General features: G+C 53.1%; 1 protein-coding gene across 3 annotated transcripts in view; it reads left to right on the forward strand.

The window, feature by feature from the left end:
* The window catches only part of LRRN2 (leucine rich repeat neuronal 2), a 63345-nt gene extending 38766 nt beyond the window's left edge, over positions 1-24579 (forward strand). Inside the window, exons 2-3 of one of the 3 annotated variants that reach the window (XM_082615243.1) lie at positions 11640-11737; positions 21562-24579. In XM_082615243.1, coding sequence (XP_082471369.1) covers positions 21799-23937 — 2139 coding nt within the window. In that variant the 5' untranslated portion in view covers positions 11640-11737; positions 21562-21798 and the 3' untranslated portion in view covers positions 23938-24579. Of the gene's footprint in view, positions 1-11639; positions 11738-15013; positions 15097-21561 lie in introns of those variants that run through there. The other 2 variants (XM_082615244.1, XM_082615242.1) reach the window with 2 other exon arrangements.
* Positions 24580-24963: the final 384 nt, after the last annotated feature.

Consider the following 24963-nt stretch of genomic DNA (forward strand, 5'->3'; position numbering starts at 1 on the left):
GCCTTCTCATTGTCACCTGCTACTCATCTAGTCTAGGCACAGGGTTAGGCCTTCTCCAGCAGGACCCAAGCTCGCCACCTTTTACAGATGGGGTGGGTCTGCCCCCTTTACAGGAAGCCTCCTGTTAAGGACAACCCCACTGCCAGCCATGGGCCATCACACCATTTGTTCTTTTACCCCAACTGGCATTTGTTGAGCACCAACCATGTGCCAACCCCTGTGTGAGGCAAAGGGGAACCAGGCTAGAGCAGGCCCAGCCCCCTGCTCTGGAGAAACTCAGGCTAGGGAGGCAGACACTCCATGGCTCCTGCTAAACTAGGGTAGGTTCTTGGAGGAGCAAGAGGGGGGAGGGCAGGGATTGTCACCACGAGGTGACAGTTGAGCTGGCACTGGAGGGTAATTAAGAGCTCCCCAAGCAGAGAGTGGAAGGGCATTCCAGAACAACAAGTTCAAAGGCCTTGCAAGCACAAAAGAGAACAGCCAGCTGCTATACAGTTCAGGGAAAGAGAAGAGGAGGGGAGGCCCTGGAGAGGTGGGTGGGGATGGATGAGTGGGGGGCTGCTGCTAAAGCAGGCAAGGGGTGTGCCCTTTGGTCAAGGAGAGCCAGTGGCCTCCCTCATCACAAGCAGAGAGAAGGAGAGGAGAGGCTGCACGATACAGATGGAAAACGTAGATGGCAATTGCGGGATGTCAGGAAAGAGCACTGTACAGAGGAGAAGGGGGTCTTCTGGCGACCCATGAAGGATTGGGAGATTCGGGTCAGCGTGGGCAGATGTGGCTTCTGACTGCCATTCACGTGTTACCAAGAAGCCCTTCTCCCCTGGGGCCCCTTTTCTCTGATATTGCAGTAGTGCAGCAGGAGGGTGTAGGTGTGCACGTCCCTATCCATGCCTGCTGTGAAAAAGAACTCATTCATTGAGCTCCTGCTGTGTGCCAGCACTATGCCACATTCTTTGTCAGTATTACCTCATTGAATCCTCAAGATACCCCTTGAGGTGTTATTCCCATTTTACAGATATAGGAACTGACTCTCAGAGAGGTTATGTAATTTGTTCAAGGTCACACAGCTAGTTAGAAGCAGAAGTAGGATTTGAACTCAAGTCCTTCCTATTCTGAAGACTTCGTTCTCTCCACTCTGCTGTGTAGAGCATTTGGCTCCCAGCTTCCTGAACCTGATCTCCTTCTAGCCCCTGGGGTTCTGGAGGGATTTTTATGACATTGATGCTGCCTTCATCATTAGAAGGCTGTCACTGGGGTGACAGAGAACAGCAGATATGGAGCTGTCACAACGGGAAAAATGAGGTGACGAGGAAGGCACTTCAGCACTGCAGCTAGATTAGAGGCGACCACAGCTCCACCTGGCAAAAGACTCCCTGTCATAGTTCTGCTTCAGCTGTGTCCCCAGACTCGTCCTAGCCCCCCTCTTCAAGCAGGTAGAATCCAGGCCTCAAAATCCACTGCTGGGGCTTCTCTGGTGGCGCAGTGGTTGAGAGTCCGCCTGCCGATGCAGGGGACACGGGTTCGTGCCCCGGTCTGGGAAGATCCCACATGCCGCGGAGCGGCTGGGCCCGTGAGCCATGGCCGCTGAGCCTGCGCGTCCGGAGCCTGTGCTCCACAAAGGGAGAGGCCACAACAGTGAGAGGCCCGCGTACTGCAAAAAAAAAAAAAAAAATCCACTGCCGTTGCTGAAGGATGAAGAGACCTTTATGGAAAGGGGCCAACCCATCATCTTTAGAACTGACCAAGGAATCAGTAGAGCAGTGCTCCTTAGCATTTGGGGGTCATAGACCCCACTGAGGATCTGATACAAGCTATGGACCTCTCTCCAGAAAAACGCACCCATACGCTCACGCTCACACATGTGCACACAAACACAATTTCAGGTGTTTTCTAGGCTCTTCAGTCCATCTGTGGACTGGAGATTAAGTGGGCTTTTTCTCTCTGGAGATGCCGGGGGAATATGTTTATGATAAGCACAGTTGCTGACTGTGTTTACCCTTCTGACCCTTTCCTTGTCCTGCAGCTCCTGGAGGAAGCAAAGGAAATGTATCAATAACTCAGATCCAGTAACTGCTTTTCAAGAATGTCTTTGGGGAGGTTGAAGCCACAGGCCACAAGAGAGCTTTGGCTTCTCTGTATTTAAATTGCTCAGAGTCCTTCATGTCTGTCAGGGCGTGGGTGGGCTGCCTGGACACTGAGGAGTGGGCTCTGTGTCTAAAAATCTGCCAGGATGCTGGCTCCCGGAACCCTGGGAGCTCCTCCTTGCACTGGGTTCACTGGAGAATGCTTTGGAGGAGAAAGCCCATTGCTGCAAGGCCCTGAGGTCCTCCGCCTCCTCTGGAAGTTCCTGTCCCTCCCTGGCGGGAAGCACGTGGGCTCTTAATAAAGCTGCCTAATCACTTGTTTAAACTAGACATTTGGTGCGTAATGACTCCTGGCTGGGATCAGAAAAAGCCATCAGCCATCCTCTGCAGGGACCAGACCTGCCAGACTTGGTTCCATTGGCTGGAGGAGCAGGGGGTCGTTCTCCCTAAGGCAGTGCCCACTGTGTGGGAGCCCAGAGATGGGGGAACTTCTTAAGGTTGGGCAAATACAGCTGACACCTTGCTCCCTTCCTTACCTGTTCTCCTGCTCCGGGACACAGGGTGATCCCAGAACGTGATGGAGTGAGAAGGTGGAGAGCCAGAGCACCTGGGGTGGTTTGCCAGCTCTGCTAGGGGCACACAAAGGGCAGCTTCTGGGACCAGTCTCCTGTGCACCTGACTTGCCACCCAGCTGGAGGAGACAGAAAATCTGCCAGTACCTAAGGCTTCCCAGGCTCTTGGGTATGGCTAGAAAGCCAGCAGATTTGCTATTTGCCCAGAGTTTTGAGATCTGGGGAGAGAGATGCTGGAGAAATATAAGCTACAGCTCAGTTAATTATTATTATTTTTATCATTATTACAGACGAGAATGTTCTCCTGTTAATTCCCTGGGAAAATGACTGAAAACGAGCTGGCACCACCCAGGCCTTGAGCCCAGGAGAGCAAGCAATGGCAAAATACAGCCTCCAAATCTGCTCCCCTCTTAGCTGGCTCACCTGGCCGGGCAGCGCGCGTCTCCCCAACACACAAGTGCACACACGCAGACACACAGACGCATGCACACAAACACGTGCAGCCCAAGCTGCTCCAGCAGAAGGGAGGGTACGTAGCCCCTGGAGCACTTGTTCTTATCTCGGTGGAAGAAAACTGGCCAGGCTATATAGCAGAGCCCTGTGAGAGTTGGGGGAAAGACCCTCTGCTTTAGTTGTTCTGGAGATTTCTGTTGATAAGCACTTTTGCACACATCCATCCCGTAGGCTCCCTCACAGCCTGGCAGTTGGTGTGCTGAAGAGTGAGGGCTCAGCATCACACAGTGCTGGACCTGGATCATGGCTCCTACATGTACTAGCTGTGGGACCTGGGCAAGTTGCTTAACTTCTCTGAGCCTCCATTTCCTCCTCAGTAAATATAACTGCCACTCTCAGGGGGTTGTTATGGGGGTTAGATAAGAATTAAGCTTCGTGAAAGGCCCAGTACAGAGTAAGTATTCAATGAATTTTACCTACGAAAATACAGAGCAGATATTCTTATCCCCATTTTACAAGTGAGAAGAAACTGGGGCTTGGTGAGATAGTCCCATAGTTGGTAAGTGGTGGAGCTGGGATTAGAATGCTGCTGTTTCCCTGGGAGATTTACATGGTGGCAGTATGGACTTGGGCATCCGTCGAGTTGGCCCTTTGCCCTCCCGCTGCTGCCAGCTCTGTCCTCCCTGGCCTGCCTGCACACTTGGCCACCCCTCTGGGGACTTCTCAAAGGGGTCACCTGGACAGCACCTGCAGCTGTGGCTCAGTCTCTGCCAGGTGGGGGTGAGGGAGCGGGGATAGGTAGAGGAGACCCGGAAGCCAGAAGGAAGCATCAGGGCCTGGTGGGGGCGGGGAGACGATGGTGATGGATGAAGAGCAAAGTGGGGGAGGGGTGAGAAGAGGGGGGAGCATTAAGAAAAGAGGTGGAGGCTGGGAGAAGACACAGGCCCCACAGCTGGCTCCTGAGGAGCCCCATGGCTGGACTCGTGTGGCGCCGTTTGCTGAGACTACTGAATGCACCTTCCAAGAGGAGCTTCCTGTTGGGTAACAGTAAAACATCCTTAAGCTTGGTGGCAAATCCGGCCATTAAATTTATTTTTCAAATATAATGTGATTGAATTTATGGTACATGAATTAGATCTCAATGCTGTTATTTATATATAATTATGTAATAATTATACATGTATATACATATATATACCTACATATGCATATACATGCATATGTATAAGTTTATATATATATAAAATGGGGTTGTTAAGAACACTGGTTCTTGCCCCTTCCTAGTTGTATGAGCTTGGGTCCGAGGCTTAACTTCTTTTAGTCTCAGTTCCCACATCTAAGGATTAAAAGAGGTGATGAGTGGCAAGTCCCTGGCAGAGAAAAAGCCCTTAATGAAATTAGCTAATTGTTTTGTATCTGTTTTAGCGGGACAAGGTGTATGCCGTTGCCCCTAGTTTAGGATTAAGGAAACTGAGCCCAAGAGAACTGTCTACAGGTCTGGAGGGCAGGGAGTGGGTGGAGCTCGGTGAACGTTTGCAGAGTGAAAGGCGTTTCGCCCCTCGCTGGCACAGCTCCGGGCACCTGAAGAGGCTGAGGAGGGATGCCCTGTGGCCCAGGGGCCAGCTGGATCCCAGGGGGACAGTGGGCCTCCCCAGAACTGCTGGGGCTGGGCTGGACTCCCCTAGGCTTGCTCACACAGGAAGGACTCTTACAAGCCAGGAGCTGAGAGGGCTGCCAGGGAAGGGAGGCCTCAGGGTGGGATCCTTGGCAGGCATGCGAGCCCCAGACATGCTTCCGCAGCCGGGAGGCAGGAGCCTGGGTGGGCTCCCTCTTGGGGCAAATGAGCTAAAATGCAGTTTCTTGGCAAGACATGCCTTTTTTATTTCAACCGCTCTCTCACCCAGGAGATTCTTCCCCACATCCAGCCACAGCAGCCTATGGTCTTTCATCTGGTTTCCTGACCTCTGGTCCTTAGAGGAGATGGACTTGGCTTCAGGTCCCAGCCAGACACTCTCCCTGAGGCAGCCAGGAGGACAGGTTGGACTCCCTGAACGTGCCAGCATGTTCTCAGCGCTTGGGTGTGACCTTTCGCGAGGCACATTCACACATTCTAGGTGTGGTGGGTTAGGAGGTCAGGGTCCTGGAGAATGCCTAGTTCCACCCCAGCTTCACACTGGAATTTAGTTTCCTAGCTGGTCACCTGGAGTAGAACCCATTCCAAAGGTTGAAACAGGAAAAAATCACCAACCTTAAGAGGTAACAGGGAGCAGTGTTGTGAACCCTGGCCTCTGCAGTCAGCCTGTCTGGGCTTGCTTCTCTGCTACATACTACTTACAAGATCCTGGGCAGGCTTCGTAATATCTGTAAGCCTCACTTTCCTTATCTGTAGAATGGGGCTGCCAGGAGTTCCTACTCCGAGGGTGTGGGGGGATTCAGTGAGACCCTGCATGGGAAACACTGAGCTTGGTGCCGAGTGGATACAGAAGCTCGGGTTGGAGACCTGGCCCTGAGATAACGCGCTGAGAGTGCCCTGTGAATGGTGATACACACACGGGGTCAGTGCTGGCGATCATACTGCCCAGACTGCAGCCAGCAGACCGTATGCCAGGGCCTGACGCTTGGGCTGGGGGGAGCAGGCAGTCACAGTTGGGGTCCCCCTACGTTCAGTGAATGCATTCATGAAGCAGAAAGGAGGCCAGAAAAAAGCAAAGAAGAGAAAAGAAACCCCAGCAAATTCTCCTCTGTCCTCCCCCAGCTCTGCAGCTCCTGGGGGAACTGAGCTGCATAATACAATGGGATTTAATAAAATGCCTTTAACTCACAAAGTTTGTCTGCTGCCAGCTCCTTAATTAAATTGCCTAATGCTGCTTTGCGATGGCAGCACAAACTCCTGTGTTTAAAGAGCACGGTGTTGCCATGGCACTCCCCCGCCAGGACGAGCCAGCTGTGGAGGAGCATACAGATGAGACGTGGAGCCTGGCCCCTGCCCGCAGTATCTAACGCACACACACACACACACACACACACACACACAAACACACACACACACACACACACACACACACTCTGCAATAGACTCTGGTCTGGTTTTCCTGGGAAAGGATTTAATCCTTGCTAAGAATGCTGAGCCGAGGCTTTAGAAAGAGGAGACTCGGGGCCGTTTGAGCAGAGCAGAGCTGGCCAACTGGTATGGCAGTGGGTCCCAGGCCCAGCCCTGCGAGGCCTGGGCAGCCAGGTGTCTCCCTAGCCGCCCGCTCCTACAGCAAGCAGCTGCCTCCGTTTCCCCTGGTGCACCGTCCAAATCCACTTGTCTACGTGTGATGGGACCCAAGAAGGGTGGGTAACGCTGGACAAGAGTCTGATTGGTTTGATGAGAAAGGGGGTATGTTTTTTCACACATGGAGGGTGGAGGAAAGAGAAACTCACTTGCTTATGGATTTTTCCTTTAGATGCAGTGTTTCTCAGCTCTAGCTTCACAGTAATACCAATTGGATATTTTTCCCAATATTTTATTATGAAAAATTTCAAATATACAGCAAAGTTGAAGGAATTTTACCGTGAGCAATAATATACCCACTACCTAGATTCTACCATTAACCTTTTACGAGACTTGCTTTATCACATCTCTTTCCATCTATCCATCAATCCATCTTATTTTTGGTGCATTTTAAAGTAAATTGCAGACATTAGTACACTTTTCCCTAAATACTTTAACAACTATGGAGTTCAACTCTTATTTTACTGTTTTGTTTTTCTTTTCATGTAAAATTTACATACAAAGAAATCCTGGGGAGTTTTAATTCCATGCCTGCGTTGTACCCCCAGAGATTGATTTTAACTGGTCTGGAGTGGGATGTAGGCATCAGTATATTTTAAAAGATCCCCATATGAATCTATGGTGCAGCCAGAGTTGGAAAACAGAGATAATAGGAGACAAAGGATTGTAATTTTTTTCTCCTAAGGAGAATGTGGAGCTCTGGTTGACCTATCCCCTGCCTGTCCTTCCAACCCCACTCCCCTTCCCCCTGGTGCTCTCCGTGTGTACATCACATGTCCATGTTTTTGCTTATGTTAGGATGGATCTCTGTGTACATGTGAATCCACCCATTCTCACGTTAGCCTTATAAGGTCTCATATGTCCCAATGGCAAAATCCATATATGTTTCAGATACTGAATAAGTCACAGAGATGAAACCAAACAAGTTCTCTACCCATATCTGTTTCAGATATTGAATAAGTCACAGAGATGAAGCCAAACAAGTTCTCTGACGATGATCAGGGTTCTCTGATGACCGGGATTGTCGCAGCAGTGGATGGAGGGATAATGATGCTGGTGGAGGGTGTTCAGAGTGATGTGTGGTGATGGCAGTGAGCGTGGGGGTCCTAGTGACCACGGCTGAGGACAATGATGACAATGGGTGGTGATATTGATAGAGATGGTGTGCTGCAGGTGGGGTGACCGCCGTGCTGGTAAATCTCAGGTGATAGCATCGTGGTGGTGGTTATGTTGATGCTGATGTTTCCCTTCCTGTGAGGGCGGCGTGCAAACAGACGCTCATTCGCCACACGGATACACATCTGGGAAGAATGTTGGTTGTCATATGGCAGGAAGCTAGCTTGGTCCCCACATTTGAGAACCCCACTGCTGCAAGGTGCAGCTCCTTCCAAAATTTTGAGAGGCCACCTGAGAACCTTATCCCCCCTGGAGCCCTGGAAGAGGCCCCGGCAGAGAGTCAGCAGCCCCACATTTGGCCACCCTGTTCCGTTGCACTTTAACAAGACAGCCCCAGCATTCAGTGTGAGTGCATCATTAGGAACGTTTATCGAAGATGAACAGCCCTGAGCCAGCCGGACGTGGGATGCCAGCCATCCCATGATCGATAGAGATTTTATCTGCTGCCTGCGTGGTTTCCTGTTCCTTTCATGCCCGGTAAGCTTGAAGGAGGAGAGAGGAAAGTGCTCTGGTTCCTCTCTTAACCCAGGCAGTGGAGGGCAAAGGGATGCAAAACCCCAGCACTCCTATCTCTCACCACAGTACTTAGCTGGCACCCCTCTGCATTGTCCTGGGCTACTGGGATGAGAATGAGGTTGGGAGGCTAAGATATACTACTTTAAGTATATATATCAAATATATATTAATATGTATGTAGGAATAAGCCCAGGAATTGATGCTGGAAAATACCTTAATAATGTTGTCCAACCCTTTCATTTTACAGATGAGAAAGCTAGGGCCAAGTGGGCAACAAATAAAATCTCTGTTGAGAACGACAATGAAAATACTCCTCATGTATATAATATCTCTAATGAGGCAAAGACGCCTCACACCTGTGATCTGATTGGATCACAGCCCTGTGAGCTGGCAAGGAACTTCCTGCCCCTCTGACAGCTCCTGAGTCGTTCCCAGATTGTCTCCACTAGCAGTGAGCCTAGGTGGTATTTGTGTAGCCCTCACAGCTCATAGCATATTTCACACTCATGTTTTCATTAGATCGGAACCAGATCTCTGGACAGAAAAGATGGAAGGGACTAGTCTTATCCCCATTTTTCAGAGGCAAAAACTGAGGTTCACGGAGGTTAAGCATTTTGCCAACCTTGGACAGTTAGTAAGTGGTAGAGTGGGAACCAGAATCCAGGATCCCGGCATGAGTTTACTGGGGCTGCCGTATCAAAGTACTACAAACTGGACTGGATGGCTTAAATAACAGAAACTTAATTGTCTCGGGTTCTGGAGTCTAGACGTCTGAAATCAGTGTGTCAGAAGGGCAGCAGGACCAGGCCGTGGTCTTTCTGAAACCTGTAGGGGAGACTCCCTCTTTGCCTCTCCCAGGCTCTGGTCCTGGCTTCCCTGGCTCGCAGCTGCAGCACTTCAGTCGCAATCTCCATCACCACATTGAATTCTTCCTGTGTCTCTGTGTCTGTGTCCAAATTCCTCTCTTCTTATAAGAACACCAGTCATTGGATTAGGGCCCACCCTAACCCAGTATAACCTCATCTTTACTTGATTACATCTGCAAAGACCCTGTTTCCAAATGAAGGTCACGTTCACAGGTTCTGGGAGTGGGACTTCACTGTATCTTTGGGGGGGGGGCACAATTCAATCCGTAACGATCCCTGACCTAAGCCAGTGGCCTTCCACAATGCAGTTTGCATCCTGTGCTCCATCCCATTCATCTTCTCCTCCTCGTCTTCTGCTACCAAGGACGAGGTGCTCCCCTCTCCTGCAATGCAGAAAGTGGGGCTGGCTGGGAGCGCTTTTCATCTTCTGCTCTTCCAAATGATTACAAGCTACTAAGGTGGACTCATGAAATATGGGCAGGCTTTTTGTCCTTTTTATTCCCAGGCAGTAAAAATCATTAAGGCTTGCTCTTAATTAGTTTCATTTCGAAGCTTCTAAATATTGATTTAACCTACACTCCTTTGTACTTGCTGCAGTCACTGAATTATGCCTGTTATTGATCATGAGATGGAAGTGCTTCTATCCACTGGGCTCCGGGCCCTGGAAGGCACTGGTCCCCCAGTGGGGGTGTGGGGCTCAGAAGGCATTGATGGGCTTGGAGGAAAGAAGGCCCTGCCAGATTGGAAAGGGCCTTCCCTTAAAGAAGGGCTGTTCAGCTTAGGCTGGGGGCCATTTTCTTTCTCTTGGGTTGGCCCAGGCTCAAGAGAATTTGAATAAGAAGTCAGCTGGAAATCTCCCATTCCATCCTGGGCCTGAAGAGAGCTGGGCAGTGGGAGCTGGAGGAGGGTGATGTGGGGTCGGAGTGTAGAGCATGGGCTTTGGCAGCCAGCCAGACCTTGTCTGAGTCCTGGCTTTACCAGCTGGATGTTCTTGTGCAAGGTACCTACATCTGTGAAATGGGGCTAGTAATCCCCATATCTTACTGTGGTTTTGAGCATTGAGTGCAACCACTCATTTCAGAGCCCAGCCCAAGGCCTGGCTCATAGGCAGTCCTTGGTCAATGTCTACCATTATTAACATTGCCATCCCACCGAGAAAGTAAGTCTGGACTTGGAAGCATACTGTCTTTTAGCCCTGGCTCCATTACTTGTTTGCTGTATGATCTTGAGCAAGTCACTTAATATCTTTTCCATTAAAATGGGGATAATGGCATCTATGACCTTGCAAGGCTATTGTGAATATCACACAGGATCGTGGAGATGGAAGAATTTAAATTGCAAGGTGGTGCATCCAGTCATAATGGATATTATTGATGGCTATAGTGGTCACTGCCTTAGATGCCCTCTTGGCTGCCCTCTACCTCCAATATCATGTCCAGACTGTTCTGGCTCCAGCCTGCTGCTCCAGCCTCTTCACCTCACCTACACTCTTGGAAACTAAGGGGGACCACTCAGTTCTTAGAGTTCACTTCATCATTTTTATCCCAGCACCTTTGCTCTTGGTGTCCCCAGTATGTATAGAATGGTCTTCTACCATCTGTGCATCTGCTGACCTAGGCAACACTTCCCTGGGAGGTTTTTTTTAAAAACAACTTTATTGAAGTACACTGCATACCAACAAATCTACCCATTTTTAGTGTATAATTCAATGACTTCTAGAAATTTCCTCACAGAATTGTGTTCTCTCCTCCAGACTATGCCCCTGTTGCCCTTGGTAAGTACTTCTGTGACAACTCTTATCATACTTTAGTAGAGTGTTTTGTTTTGTTTTGTTTTTAAATTTGTGACTCCCGCCTGCCCTCCCCATGACCTTGTATCCCTATCCCCTCAGAGCGCCAGCATACAGTCAGGGCTCTATTAATGCTCATTGGGTAGAGAGCTTCCTTGTGGCCAGGACAGAGAAGGTGAGAGGGGTCTGGAAAACTCAACTCTTATCTATCAGGATAATGATAAGGAGTTCATCATACACATAGGTTTTGGGGTTTTTTTTTTAATAGCTTTTTATTTATTTATTTATTTATTTATTTATTTATTTTTGGCTACATTGGGTCTTCATTGCTGCATGCAGGCTTTCTCTAGTTGTGGTGGGCGGGCTTCTCACTGCAGTGGCTTCCCTTGTTGCAGAGCACAGGCTCTAGGCGTGTGGGCTCAGTAGTTGTGGCACACGGGCTTCAGTAGTTGTGGCTCCCGGGCTCTAGTGCACAGGCTCAGTAGTTGTGGCTCATGGGCTCTAGAGTGCCTGCTCAGTAGTTGTGGTGCATGGGCTTTGTTGCTCTGCAGCATGTGGGATCTTCCCAGACCAGGGCTCAAACCTGTGTCCCCTGCATTGGCAGGTGGATTCTTAACCACTGTGCCACCAGGGAAGTCCCCATGTAGTTTTTTTTTTTTTTTGGCAGTACGCGGGCCTCTCACTGTTGTGGCCTCTCCCGCTGCGGAGCACAGGCTCCAGACACGCAGGCTCAGCGGCCATGGCTCACAGGCCCAGCCGCTCCACAGCATGTGGGATCTTCCCGGACTGGGGCACAAACCCGTGTCCCCTGCATCGGCAGGCGGACTCCCAACCACTGCGCCACCAGGGAAGCCCCCCACTTAGTTTTAATTGAGCGTTCCTAGCGGGCACTGTTCTCGTTTACAGAATTCTAATCTCATCTGGAGGGTCCTTGGAGGTTATCTAGCCCAGTGATTCTCCATGCGCATACATCAGATTCACCTGGATGGTTTCCTCAAACACAGGTAACTAGGCCCCACTCTCTGAGTTCCTGATTCTGGAGGTCTGGGGTGGGCTTGAGAATCTGCATGTCTAACAAGTTTCCAAGTGATGCTGATACTGCTGGTCCAGGGACCTCAGCTTTAGAACCACTGCTCTAGCCCAACCTCCTCATTTCACAGATGAGGAGCCCAAGGGCTAGAGAAGTAAGAGGACACACTCCAAGGTCTGTCCCAGGCCAGAACTAGAACCCAGTCCTGTCCTGTCCCATGTCCTCTACCACCAGTTCTCATGCCCTGACCTCTCCTTCCCACCCTGACTTCAGAGAAGCTGGATAGGGGCACAGAAGGTTGGACAGGGCTTCTGACAAATGCTCTCCACAAGCCTGACCCCGAGCTGGGGAGGGATGATGGGGGTGCTGCTGAGGGAGAGGCCAGTGTCGCTGAGGAGGGGAGCAGGGGAAGAGGAGGGCCACGGGAGGGGAGCGCGTGAAGGCGTGGGCAGGACGGGCCTGGAGGAGGCGATGACGACTCACAGGCCATTCTTACTGCGGTTGGGGATGGAAAAAAACCCACTGCGGGGCCTCAGCTGCAGCCATTTATCTCTCAGGCTTGCCCGAGACAGCTGACAGAAGGAGAAGGCAGTGAGCCACACCGAGACCAGGGCTCCTTCCGCCTCGTGATTTATCTCTGAGCTTCATCTGGCAAACCTGCTGATGAAACGAGTCTCCTTTTCTCTCCGCCTCATCAATTTTCATTCTGATTTCATTTTCTTTTTCCGCTAGAAGAGCTTTGGCCTTTCTCCTTGTTTAACTGGTCTGTTCCCCATTTGCTCAGCCTCTTTCTCCTCAGCCACCCAGGCCCCAAGCCCTCTCCCCAGGCATTCCTCCCACCCCCACCATGCCTTGGTGCTTCTCTCACTGTTAGTTCTGGGCTCAGGAGTCACAGAGTTGCCCTCGAGGGACTCACAGTCTGAGAGAGGAGTTGAGCATCACAGTGGATATGGGTTCTTCAAGGATGGGAGAAGGAGAAAGGGATTGATTAATGGGCGTGGGCGGTGGTCAGGGAAGACTTCAGAGGGGGCCAGTGTGAACTGAGACTTAAGAGATGGGAACACACAAGCGGTGACAGGGACTTCTGGGCAAGGCCCCTGCATGTGCAAAGGCACGGGGGCAGGAAAGAGCACTGCTTGCATCTGTCTGAAGCCTTCCCTCTCCTTCCGCTGCACCTAACTCCCAGGGATCCACTGTGTCTGAAGGGCTGCAGGAGGGAGCCTTTCAAGAATGCTGCAGGGTCTGCCCAGCACCCCTGGCTAATTCTAGGAAGGGTAGGGAGAATTATAGGGAGAGAGGTGGGAGAGGCTGGAGGTCAGTAGCTGGGCTTGGCTGCCCCTCTGGCTTGCGCCTGTGGTCAGTGTGGAATGTCCGCAGGCTGCGGTCAAGCTGGGACATTTAGAGCTCTGCTAGGAGGGGCCCTCTCGACCCTTCCAAGGAGCACCTGGGCAAACAGAGGAGCTGCTCACCTAAGGCAGGAAGAGTGAGCTGTTGGGTGAGAGTGTGTCAGACATTGGTGACCTGTAAATGAACTGAGTTCTAGAGCCTTCTCGAGTCCTAAAGACTAGAACTGGACCCTGGTTGGAGGCCCCGGGGAGTGCTTAAAGTTGACCCAGGAGAGGGCAGCTCCGTCAGGAAGGAATGTCAGGCTGAGATGGAAGGGTTCCTAGGAGAGGCTGCCTGTGTTACAGGCCACATGACCATGGACAGGCCATCTGGTGCGGGCCAGGTGGCCTGGAAGCCAGGGACTGTGCCTCAGACAAACCGAGGTAGATGAAAAGGGCAGAGCGCTCCGGTGAGCGCCAGGCACTTAGCAGGCCTCATTCTTGCAGATTTCCCCCCATGAGGTAGGCTCTCTCCCCGAATTAGAGAGGAGGAATCTGAGTAAGGATGCTCGAGGTCACATAGCCAGCACCAGGATTCGACTCCAAAGCCCTCCTTTGAACCGCTAACCTAAGATCTCAGAGTGTCCACAGGATTTCCAGAGGGGGCGCCTGAGGGAGCTCCAGAGGGGGAGGATCATCGTAGGGTGGAATCCAGAGGCAGGAAGTTAAGTCAGAAGTGCCTTCTCCATCAGGGGAAGGGCTACAGTGGCCGTGCAGTGGCCAGAGGCACGGCAGGGGAGCCCGGGTGTGTGCCTACAGGAGGTGTGCTCTGGATCTCCTTCACGAGGCCAGACTCAGGTCCACCTGCTTTTAGGAGCTCTGAAGCAACCAGCCCCCTTCTGTTCTCGTGCCCTGCCCTTCCTTGCCTTTCTCTCTCTCCTTCCGCAGGTACCTTCTGAGCTCCTACTGTGTGCCAGACTGTTGGAGGAACTGGCAACTTGCAGCACAGTTCTTCCCCTGAGGGCCTCACAGACTGAAGGGAGAGGCAGACAGACAAGTAAACAGCCAGTGTATGATGGAGGGACGCTGAGGCACCAGAGGAGCCCAGGAGAGGCATGGAGGGGTCAGAGAAGGTTTCCTGAGGATGGGCAGAGAAGTCAGCAGAAGGCTGGCGGCGGGTGGCGGTGGAGCTCAGCCTGGCGCTGCTCTCCAGGCCCCTGCAAAGCTGGCTCCACTCCCCTGAAGCCTCTTTGGTGCAGTGCAACCAGACAAAAATGACTGTGGGCTACCTACTGGCGCCCTCCACTCCTACTTAAGAAATAACGAGGCAGGCTCCCTTCCAGGCAGTAGAATTGCAACACCCTCTGTCCAGGGCCAGTCCAGAGACTGGGAATGTAGATATTTCTTCCTGGGAACAAGTCCCTTCCCTCCCGTGCCAGGAAAGGGTTTTTACTGGAACTGACTCTTCTCACTCCAGAGGGAAGGGGAGGGCAAGGGTAGACAAGAGAAACCTCATCCTTTCACCAGGAGATGCCTTCTCATTTTCCTCCCTTCTCTCCTCCAGTCTCCCCAGTATCCTCCACTCTTGGAATTCAGCTTCTGGCACCAGAACCATGGAAATAGAAAGGGCTGGTGTGTGAGACACAGCTGGGTTCACACTCAGGCTCTTCCACATTCTAGCTGTGGGACCTGGGTCTGATCCCTTGTCTCCACTGAGCTTGAGGTTTCTCTTCTAAAAAGTACCTACTTACAGGGTTGTTGGGAGGATAGGATGAGGTATCTCTAGAGTGGCGAGCAAATAGAAATCCTGCACATAGAAGGCACTCGGGGGCGTCGTATCTTCCCTCTGACACTTTGATTTATGTCATCCTTCCAGCGGCATCAACTAGAGTTGAAGGGACCCACCTCACTCAGAGAGAGGCTCTGCAGACTCATCATTTTCAAGCTTTTATAGCTGCGACTCAAGGGCAAAAATGCATGATTTTGCATCACATCCGTCTGTACACAGGTGTGTGTGTGTGCATGTGTGTGTAAAACGGGAAAAATTTCTCAAAACAACACTTAGTCTAGCTACATACAATGCACTCTATTTTCTATTTCATTTTTTTTAATGTACATTGTTATCCACTTTAAACTGTTTTCATGACCCACTAATGGGTTGCGATTCATAGTTCATGGCTGTAGAACACCTCCCACCCTTACCAGGAAATTCTGCACTGCACTAGGCTCTGAGAAGACAAAAATAAATAACAAACCATCCTTTCCTCCAGGAGCTCACAGCCTGGTTGAGAACACAGGCTCTCAGAATGACAATAAGGAAGGTGCTGTTACCCTGGAGGTCTGTTCAGAGTCTCCGGGACTGCGGTGGGTATAACCACCCTTCTAGGAAGGCCTCTGGGAACATGTCACAGAGGAGGTGGCATTTGGGATGGGTTTTTATGGCTGAAGAGGAGTTTGATAGTTGAAGTTGGGGAGAGGTTTTGCTGGTTGAGTGAGAGACCCATGGAGGAGAAGGAAATAGCAAGTCTAGTCTAGGAGAGCATGAGGTGCCTGGGAAGGAGAGGGTCACTCAAGGGTGAGGAGGCTGCTGTGACAGTCAAGACAAGAAATGAAAAGGGAACGTTAGCGTGAGCACTGTGGTGGGTGTGTGTGAGGTGGGAGGGACGCGTCACCATGGCGGAGATTTCCAGTCTTGGAGACTGGTGGATGGCAGTGCCTCCTGAGCAGGTTTGGTGGGAGATGTTGGGCTTGGGACAAGTTGAGTGCAAGGAGCCTCTGAAATGGGCGAGTGGAGAGGTCTGGGGCAGTTACAAGTGCGTCTGGGTCTCTCCTTCCTGGTCACTCCCCCATTTGTCCTCTGCCTGGTGCCCCAGATTCTGTAATCAGAATACCTAGGGGTCTGGCAACAAAAAGGGCCAGGCAATGCTGCCCCAGGAGGCGGCCAAGACCCAGCAGGGCTTTGAGGAAGGGCTGCCAGGAGGTTATCCTGCCATCTTCTTGCCTCAAGGCAGCATGACACTCACAGGCCGAAGTCATAGGATTCCAACCAGAGAGGGGACCCTAGGGCATAGAGCAATTTCTAGATATGGGAATTGTAAAACAAGAAAGAGGAATAAGAGGAATCAGTCTCCCTTCCTGGAGATCGCTGATTAAGTGTGAGACCCTGAGAAGCTATAGCCACTATGAAGCAGGAGGATGAATTAAGTGAATTTCAGGTCTGAGGTTCTGGCGTTCCCTAAAGCCAGAGTCAACTGTTTCCAAAGACCCTGGTTCCAAGTTGTGATGGAGAAGGAAGGGGAATTCTGGGTTTAAAAGATGAAACTGATTGATGATGATAGAAGTCAGGACAATGGTTAACTCCAGGTGGGGGCTGGACATTGACTGGGAAGGGCTACATAGGAACCTCGGGAGGGCTGGAAATGCTTATATCTTGCTATGGGTGGTGGTTATACTGGTATCTACTAAGTAGATATCTACTGGTATCTACTAGGTATCTACTGGTATCTACTGGTTTCTACTAAGGTAGAAATCCATCAAGCTGTGCACTTGGGATTCGTGCCATTTATATACTCTCCTGTACATAAGTTATACCATAATAGAAAGGAAAGGTTTATGATGAAAGGTGAGAGATGAGAAGTAGGGGCTAAGATGGGAGGAGAGGCAATGGTGAAGGGGGCAATGAAGGCAACTAACAGGCACGTCATAGACCTTGCATCCTGGCTCCGCACAGCAGTTCTGTGAGAGGGTCTCATCCTCACTTCCCAGCTTGGGTCGTCTAACTTTGTCCAAGGTCACACAGTGAGTGGCAGAGCCAGACTCATACTCTGATCACAGCGCCCAGGCTCCTTCCGCTCCACCACTCCTCCTTTGCATAAGTTATTTATGGAATTCAGACTCTGGAAGACTAGATAAATGCCGAGGTCTCCTCCAGCTCTGAGGTCCTGGCTGTCTGTGATTAAATGAGAGGTGGGAGTGAGGGGCCATGCTCACCTCTCAGGAGGAGTGGAGGCCAGGTGTACAGATGGAGCGATGCCCCCCCCCCCAACCTCTGCATCCCCCAACCCAGCGCTTAGCTGCTGGTGAGGAGGCCGGAGTTTATCAATGCTACACTCAATTATGCTGCCCATCTGTCTCCACAGCTCAGGGGGACCTGGCACTGAAGCAGCAGCGAAGGCCAGGCAATTGATCACTGCCGCTGGCTGTTCCTCCCTCCGGAGGGCTCCCAGCTCAGAGGGGCTGGGCAGAGGCTGTGGGAACGGGAGAGGAGTTGGGGGAGGGAGAGGCTCTGTATCCACCAGCCACCTGGAGGAGCAACTTGCTGTCAGTGCTGCCAGGAGCCTGGGACTGTACTGGGGGCAGGGCCAGAGATGGAGGAAAGGGAGACGAGCAGCTCCGGCTGCTGACGTCAGCTTCTCCAAAATTCTTCATTTGGGGCTTTGCCAAGGGTTGGAGTTTAATGGGGAGTGTACGGGATCAATTCCATACTTTCTGCTAAATCCAGAGCCGCTGCCGGGAGGAGGTGGGTCCGTTGGGGCTTGCAGAGCCAGCCCTTCCAAGAGAAACTTTGCTCCTGCAGTGGGCAACCCTGCTTCCCCTGTCACTGACGGTCATGGCTCCAGCTGTCCCTGAACAAAGAGGAGCACCCAGCCCCCAGTCTGAAGGCAGGCTGAGGTCTCTGTGCAGCCTGCTGGCTGTGTCTGTCCCTGTGCTTCCAGGCCCAGCCACACACTCAGAGGAACAGGGTCTTCCCCATGTGTCCCCCAAGGAAGTCACTCTAGCCAGAAATGAAGGAATGGTGTCTGAGGGGCCCCCTCAGGTAGCGTTGGGGAGGGGCAGGGGACCCATTCATTTCTGAGAGGACAGGCACCTGAAGTAGGCATTCTGGGCCACCAGCCCTGCACTCTGCTTCTGTTAAGGTGGGCGTTGAGCTGCCAGGCAGTGAACCTTGGCTGGGCTGGTGGGGCAGGTTACAGAGTCAAAGACCTGGGTTTGAATTCTGACCCCACCACGTCAGAAGCTGTGCAAGCTCTGACGTGTCAATTAACCTCTCCTTGCTTCAGTTGCTTCCCCTGTAAAATGAGACTAAACAATCCCTTCTCTGTCTGCACACAGGGTTGATGGGAGAGTTACACACTTCACTTCACAATTTGTATCCACTCACCAGTACCCTCTGCATGCTCAATCCTACACTTGGCTCACCGGGAACACAAAAAGCATGCAAGACATAGCCCCTATTGCAAAGAGCTTGAAATCCAGTTGGGGAAAATGTACGTGTGGTAGTCTGAACTCCTGCTCACCCCGGGAGATTATAGATAAAAGACAATTAGCTTTCTCTGCAGCTCTGGCTCCCAGCAGAAATTGCTAATCAAGCCTGCATGAGTGGGCCATGTGCAAGACAGCCTTAAGTGGTGATGGCAGGTGAGTGGGCAGCTCTGAGTTCTATCTTGGAAGGGGCTGTGTGCTCCGCAGTGAGGGGGAGGACTTGTCTGGGCCTTTGCCAAGCCTTGGGACCAGAGGTGCGTACAAACATGAGTCATCGTCTCTGGGCCTCTGGATGCCGAGCCCCAGCCCGAGGCTCCTGGCTGAGGGGCTGGAGCTCTGGCTCACCACCCGCCCCCCAGCCCAGCCACAGGGGCAAGGTGGAGGGTGAGCCTGGAGTGGAGGGAAAGGCGAATCTCTGGACGTTTTGAATGAACTTTTAAATGGCTTCTCGATCCCATCCATACAGTTGAGCATCTGTAGGACAAAGGTGCCAGGACAGAGATGTTGGAGGAGGAACCTGGGGCTCGGGCAAGGTCTGAAGGCACTCTCCACCCACTGCAGCCTCCTCTCCCCTTAACGAACTGTCTTGGGCTCTCCTAATCATTTTACATTTTTGGTCCTGCCAGAGTGGCACTCTTAAAGACGTGACGTTTTATCTAGTCCTGCTCACAGCTCCCCATCCCGCCTGGGGGCGACACTGGGCCCACAGTGGGCAAGCTTAATAAGGGCTTGTTGAGTCCTGGGATCCAACTTCTATCCCCCACTAAGAAGTCCTGTAGCTGGGGAGCTTCCCAACCCTGGGAGATGAAAGAGAACTAAGCCTTGCTGAGCTCTCTGTGTGCACCGCACCCAGTTCCTTTAATCCTAATGACAAGCTCATTTTACACATAAGGAACAGATGCTCAGAGCAGTGAACTTTTCCCAGGGTGCTCTGGTAGGAAGTGGTAAGTAATAGTAAGATCTCTTTGCTGGTGGGTTCACCTTTCTTGGGTGAGGCCTGGGCAGGAGGCAGGAGCCTGTGGTGTGCACGTGTGGCAGGACCACAGCCCTAGTTCCGTGACAGGGCCATCCCAGGGCTCAGCTTGTCCCCGCTGCCTCTCCACTCACATAGCACACGGCAGAATCCCCACCCCTCTTCCTGACCACCGCTCACCGGCCTGGGTGGCTGAGTACTCCAGGCTCCCCTCTGCACGTGGATGCGGGTGTGCACGTGTGTTTGCCCTGAGTTTTACGTGTCAGTGTACACACACCTCCACTCAAAACCTCTGTGCATTTTAAGTCATGTTGTTTTTCCCACCTTCAGAAATAGCTGCAGAGGAAGGTGGGAAGTAGTCAAATGTAAATAGGCATGCCGCTCCCTTGCTCAAGGGAGGCCTCCAACTGCTCCCCTCCCCGGGCCCAGCATCCTGGAAGTGGGATGAGGTGGGCAAAGAGCCCCGCTGGCCAGCTGAGAGGCACTTGCCTGGAAGGTGGTGGAAGACACAGCTCCCAGCTTCCTGCAGCTCCCTGATAAGGACTCATCTCCTCAGGGGACAAGAATGGGCACGCAGCCTGCTGCTTCAGCAGCCAGTACAGCTCAGGGTATCCAGGGTAGGGTCGGGCCAGATCTGGGGGCAGAGAAGTACAGTGTAAACGGCACAACCTCTGAATTCGTGTCTCCTGACATTTACCAGCTGTATGGCTTGAGCCAAATTCTTTAACCTCTTCCAAACCTCAGTTTCTTCATCTGAAAACTGTAGGTATTAATGCTTATCTTGTAGACTCTTTATGAGGGTTAAGTGAAATAAGACATAGTCTTTGAAAGGTCCTGGCAAATAGCAGGCATTCAATAACTGTGCACTCCACTGATGTCTGCAGCTGGAAAACTACCCAGTCAGACCTCCACTCAGGAGTCAGACCAGGCCCAGGGGCCCCCTTGGGTTCGCCCATCTCGGTTCTAGGCCAAGACTGGACTTTCGTCTAGGGCAAAGCATCCTGGCCATGGGTTCTTCTAGAGAACCCAGATTGATTGTTCATACTCAGGAGGAAGGAACAGCAGGGGCTTGGATTCTAGACTGGAGTGGGGGTAGGGACCCAACCTCCTGGAGGAAGGGGCCCTGGGACCATAGAGATTGATTTATACGATCAACCCTCACTGGGCACCTGTCCTGGGCTACAAGCATGATGATGAGTGAGACAGGTCCCCAGTTGGGGAGACATTTCCACATGATGTGATCAGGGTTGTGACAGAAGAAAGCATGGGGTACTGTGAAAGCACAAGGCAGGCCCCTTAGCCATCCAGAGGTGGGGAGGGTTAGAAGCAGCTTTCTGTAGGAGGTGACTGACCTTAGGTTGAGTCTTGAAGAACAACTGGGAGTTGTCTGGGAGACAGGGGTTGGGGGGGGGTTGTTGGGTAAATCTGACCTGAAAGGTTGGTCACAGTGAGTCAATAGGATGGCAAAAGCCAGGAGAATTGGCTGAGGCCAGATCACATATGGTCAGGACTGAGGTGCTCAGACCCAGGCTTCTTAAACCCACCACCTCCTCCTGGCAGTTCGGCTAGGCTACAGGGGAAGGGAAAGCCCCTGCCTCCAGGTAGGGAAGTTGGCAAAAGCCAAAGCTATCCCTATCCCAGGAGAGCCTAAGCAGACCCCAGGTGACCACCCCACTCCCCCAGCCTGTCTGGGTGTGGGGTCAGGGTCCACTGCCTTCCAACTTTCAAAGTCCTGGGAGCGCACCCTGGAATTTAGAAGCCACATTTGTTTCTACCACCCACACTGCTCAGAGGGATGTCTGAAAACTGTCGCTTTATTTCCCATTTACTCAGTGAGGAGAGATGTAAGGAAGGTTGGAGAATCTACTCCAGATCTCTCTGGGCTCAGAAGGACTCTGAAGATGACAATTTCAGCCATCCCTTCACATGCGCACACACACGCACACACACGCACGCACGCACACACACACACACACACACCTTCTGTGGGTTATCCTGGAAGCTTCCAAGGCTCAATCTCTTGCGCCTTCCTTGAAGACTCCCAGTCACTCCCCCAGCAGATTAAAAAAAGGACAACAAATCCTGAGGACTGTAGGACAGAATCCAGGAGCCCTGGCTCTGATCTTGTCCACCCCGCTCAGCTCCTTTGACCTCTTGAGTCAAACGGGGGAGACACAGGAGGAGGGAGCAGATTCTGCTTCTCTGCAACCTCCTTAACTCTGCATCCTCTTCTTCCAGGGCTGCCCCGATGGGGCACGGCAATGAGTGAGCAGACCGAGCGCCAGTGGACAAGGATGGAGAGCCACACCCGGGAGGGCAGGAAGTGATGTCCACCCATCCCCGCATAGAATGACTGCCCAGGGAGAGTGGTTCCCCGGGCCCTGGCAGGGCTGCTGACCCTCAGCCTGCAAACCGCTAAGAGCACAAGGACTCCAGACTCTTCTTGTGGATGGTCCCCTGCCCTGCAGCTCCACCATGAGGCTGCTTGTGGCCCCCCTCTTGCTAGCTTGGGTGGCTGGTGCCACTGCCACTGTGCCCGTGGTACCTTGGCATGTGCCCTGCCCCCCTCGGTGTGCCTGCCAGATCCGGCCCTGGTATACACCCCTATCGTCCTACCGCGAGGCCACCACCGTGGACTGCAATGACCTATTCCTGACAGCCGTGCCCCCGGCGCTGCCTGCAGGCACGCAGACCCTGCTGCTACAGAGCAACGGCATCGTCCGCGTGGACCAGAGTGAGCTCGGCTACCTGGCCAATCTCACAGAGCTGGACCTGTCCCAGAACAGCTTTTCAGACACCCGAGACTGTGATTTCCGTGCCCTGCCCCAGCTGCTGAGCCTGCACCTGGAGGAGAACCAGCTGACCCGGCTGGAGGACCACAGCTTTGCAGGGCTGGCCAGCCTTCAGGAACTCTATCTCAACCACAACCAGCTCTACCGCATCGCCCCAAGGGCCTTCGCCGGCCTCAGCAACCTGCTGCGGCTGCACCTCAACTCCAACCTGCTGAGGGCCGTGGACAGCCGCTGGTTCGAGATGCTGCCCAGCCTGGAGATCCTCATGATCGGCGGCAACAAAGTGGACGCCATCTTGGACATGAACTTCCGGCCCCTGGCCAACCTGCGCAGCCTGGTGCTCGCAGGCATGAACTTGCGCGAGATCTCTGATTACGCCCTGGAGGGGCTTCAAAGCCTGGAGAGCCTCTCCTTCTATGACAACCTGCTGGCCCGGGTACCCCGGCGGGCGCTGGAGCAGGTGCCTGGGCTCAAGTTCCTAGACCTGAACAAGAACCCGCTCCAGCGGGTGGGGCCCGGGGACTTTGCCAACATGTTGCACCTCAAGGAGCTGGGGCTGAACAACATGGAGGAACTGGTTTCCATTGACAAGTTTGCCCTGGTCAACCTCCCTGAGCTGACCAAGCTGGACATCACCAACAACCCCCGGCTGTCCTTCATCCACCCCCGCGCCTTCCATCACCTGCCCCAGATGGAGACCCTCATGCTCAACAACAATGCTCTCAGTGCCTTGCACCAGCAGACGGTGGAGTCCCTGCCCAACCTGCAGGAGGTGGGTCTCCATGGCAACCCCATCCGCTGTGACTGTGTCATCCGCTGGGCCAATGCCACGGGCACCCATGTCCGCTTCATCGAGCCTCAGTCCACCCTGTGCGCCGAGCCACCAGACCTCCAGCGCCGCCCAGTGCGGGAGGTGCCCTTCCGGGAGATGACGGACCACTGCCTGCCCCTCATCTCCCCCCGCAGCTTCCCCCCCAGCCTCCAGGTGGCCAGTGGAGAGAGCCTGGTGCTGCACTGCCGGGCGCTGGCTGAACCAGAACCTGAGATCTACTGGGTCACTCCAGCTGGGGTTCGACTGACGGCTGCCCGGGCAGGCAGGAAGTACCGGGTGTACCCTGAGGGGACCCTGGAGCTGCGGAGGGTGACGGCGGAAGAGGCAGGGCTGTACACCTGTGTGGCCCAGAACCTGGTAGGGGCTGACACTAAGACGGTTAGCGTGGTTGTTGGCCGGGCTCCCCTGCAGCCAGGCAGAGGCAAGGGATGGGGTCTGGAACTCCAGGTGCAGGAGACTCACCCCTATCACATCCTGCTGTCTTGGGTCTCCCCACCCAACACGGTCTCCACCAACCTCACCTGGTCCAGTGCCTCCGCCCTCCAGGGCCACAGGGCCACTGCTCTGGCCCGCCTGCCACGGGGTACCCACAGCTACAACATCACCCGCCTCCTTCAGGCCACGGAGTACTGGGCCTGCCTGCAAGTGGCCTTTGCTGATGCCCACACCCAGTTGGCATGTGTATGGGCCAGGACGAAAGAGGCCACTCCTTGTCACAGAGCCTTAGGGGACCAACCTGGGCTCATAGCCATCCTGGCTCTCACCATCCTCCTGCTGGCAGCCGGGCTGGCAGCCCACCTTGGCACTGGCCAGCCCAGGCAGGGAGTGGGTGGGCGGCCTCTCCTTCCAGCCTGGGCTTTCTGGGGCTGGAGCACCCCCTCAGCCCGGGTGGTATCTGCACCCCTTGTCCTGCATTGGAATCCGGGGAGGAAGCTGCCCAGGTCCTCAGAAGGGGAGACACTGTCACCACCATTGTCACAAAATTCCTGAAGCTCAGCCTGTTCTCAGCAGTAGAGAAATAACTAGGACTACTTTTTACCAAAAGGGAAGCAATCTGGGCCAGGTTCCCTGCCAGGAAGGTAACATGGATCCACGTGCTTGAGGCCTGGCAGCTGGACCAAGACAGCCAGCTTTGTGGCCCTAGGGGGTGCTCCTGCAGCCTCCAGAAACTGCCCTCACCTTCTGGGGGCTCCTCCGATGCCATTCTGAAGAGCATCTCCAAGGAACAGGAAGGACTCTGGCTAAAGCTGCCCACCTCCCCAGTTGTCTGTGTGCCCAGAGGCTCCTGGGCCTGGATGTCCCCTGCCTGTGTCCTCAGGCCCTTGGCCCACAGGATGCGCCCCCTCCTCTTCTCTGTCTCTGTACAGTCTCAGTTGCTGGCTCTTTCCCCTTCTGGGCAAGAGCTGAAGGAGGCCTCTCCTCCCCACCTCGGGGGACTGCTCCCAAAGTGGGGCCCCCGTTGGAGCAGAAGGACATGTGGGAGAGGGATGCCCAGGAACCCTCTTCTCGGCACCCTTCCGGTCTGCACTCTGAGGCTGACTTTCTATAGGCAATTTTGTACCTTTGTGGAGAAATGTGTCACCTCCCCCCAACCCAATTCATTCTTTTCTCCTGTTTTGTAAAAAATAAAAATAAATAAGAGGAACAATAATAAGGGGAGGGGAAGGAAACAAAAGAAAAAGAATCCTTTGAATACTGAGTATAACTAAAGAGCTCTCTGCTCTGAATCTCTTCAAAGCCTGAGGGTGACAGAAAGAGGGGCTGGAATGGGAGAGGAGGGAGGAGAGAGAGAGGAACGTAGTGCGAGAGAGCACAGCTTTTCCCTTTAGGTTTGAATTCTGACCTGCCAGGCGCCTCTGGGCCTGCTCCCCAAAGGGCCTGGAGATCTGGAGAAGAGGGACAAAGAGCAGGAGAGGCTGACACGAGAGGCAAGAAGAGACAAGGAGAGGGCGGGAGAGGAAAATGGAGGAAAACCTGGAGATGGAGAGTGGAAATTTCCATCACCAAATGTTGTCA

This window comes from Mesoplodon mirus (assembly GCF_964341445.2).
Source record: "Mesoplodon mirus genome assembly, chromosome: 3".
In the NCBI taxonomy this organism is placed as follows: domain Eukaryota; kingdom Metazoa; phylum Chordata; class Mammalia; order Artiodactyla; family Ziphiidae; genus Mesoplodon; species Mesoplodon mirus.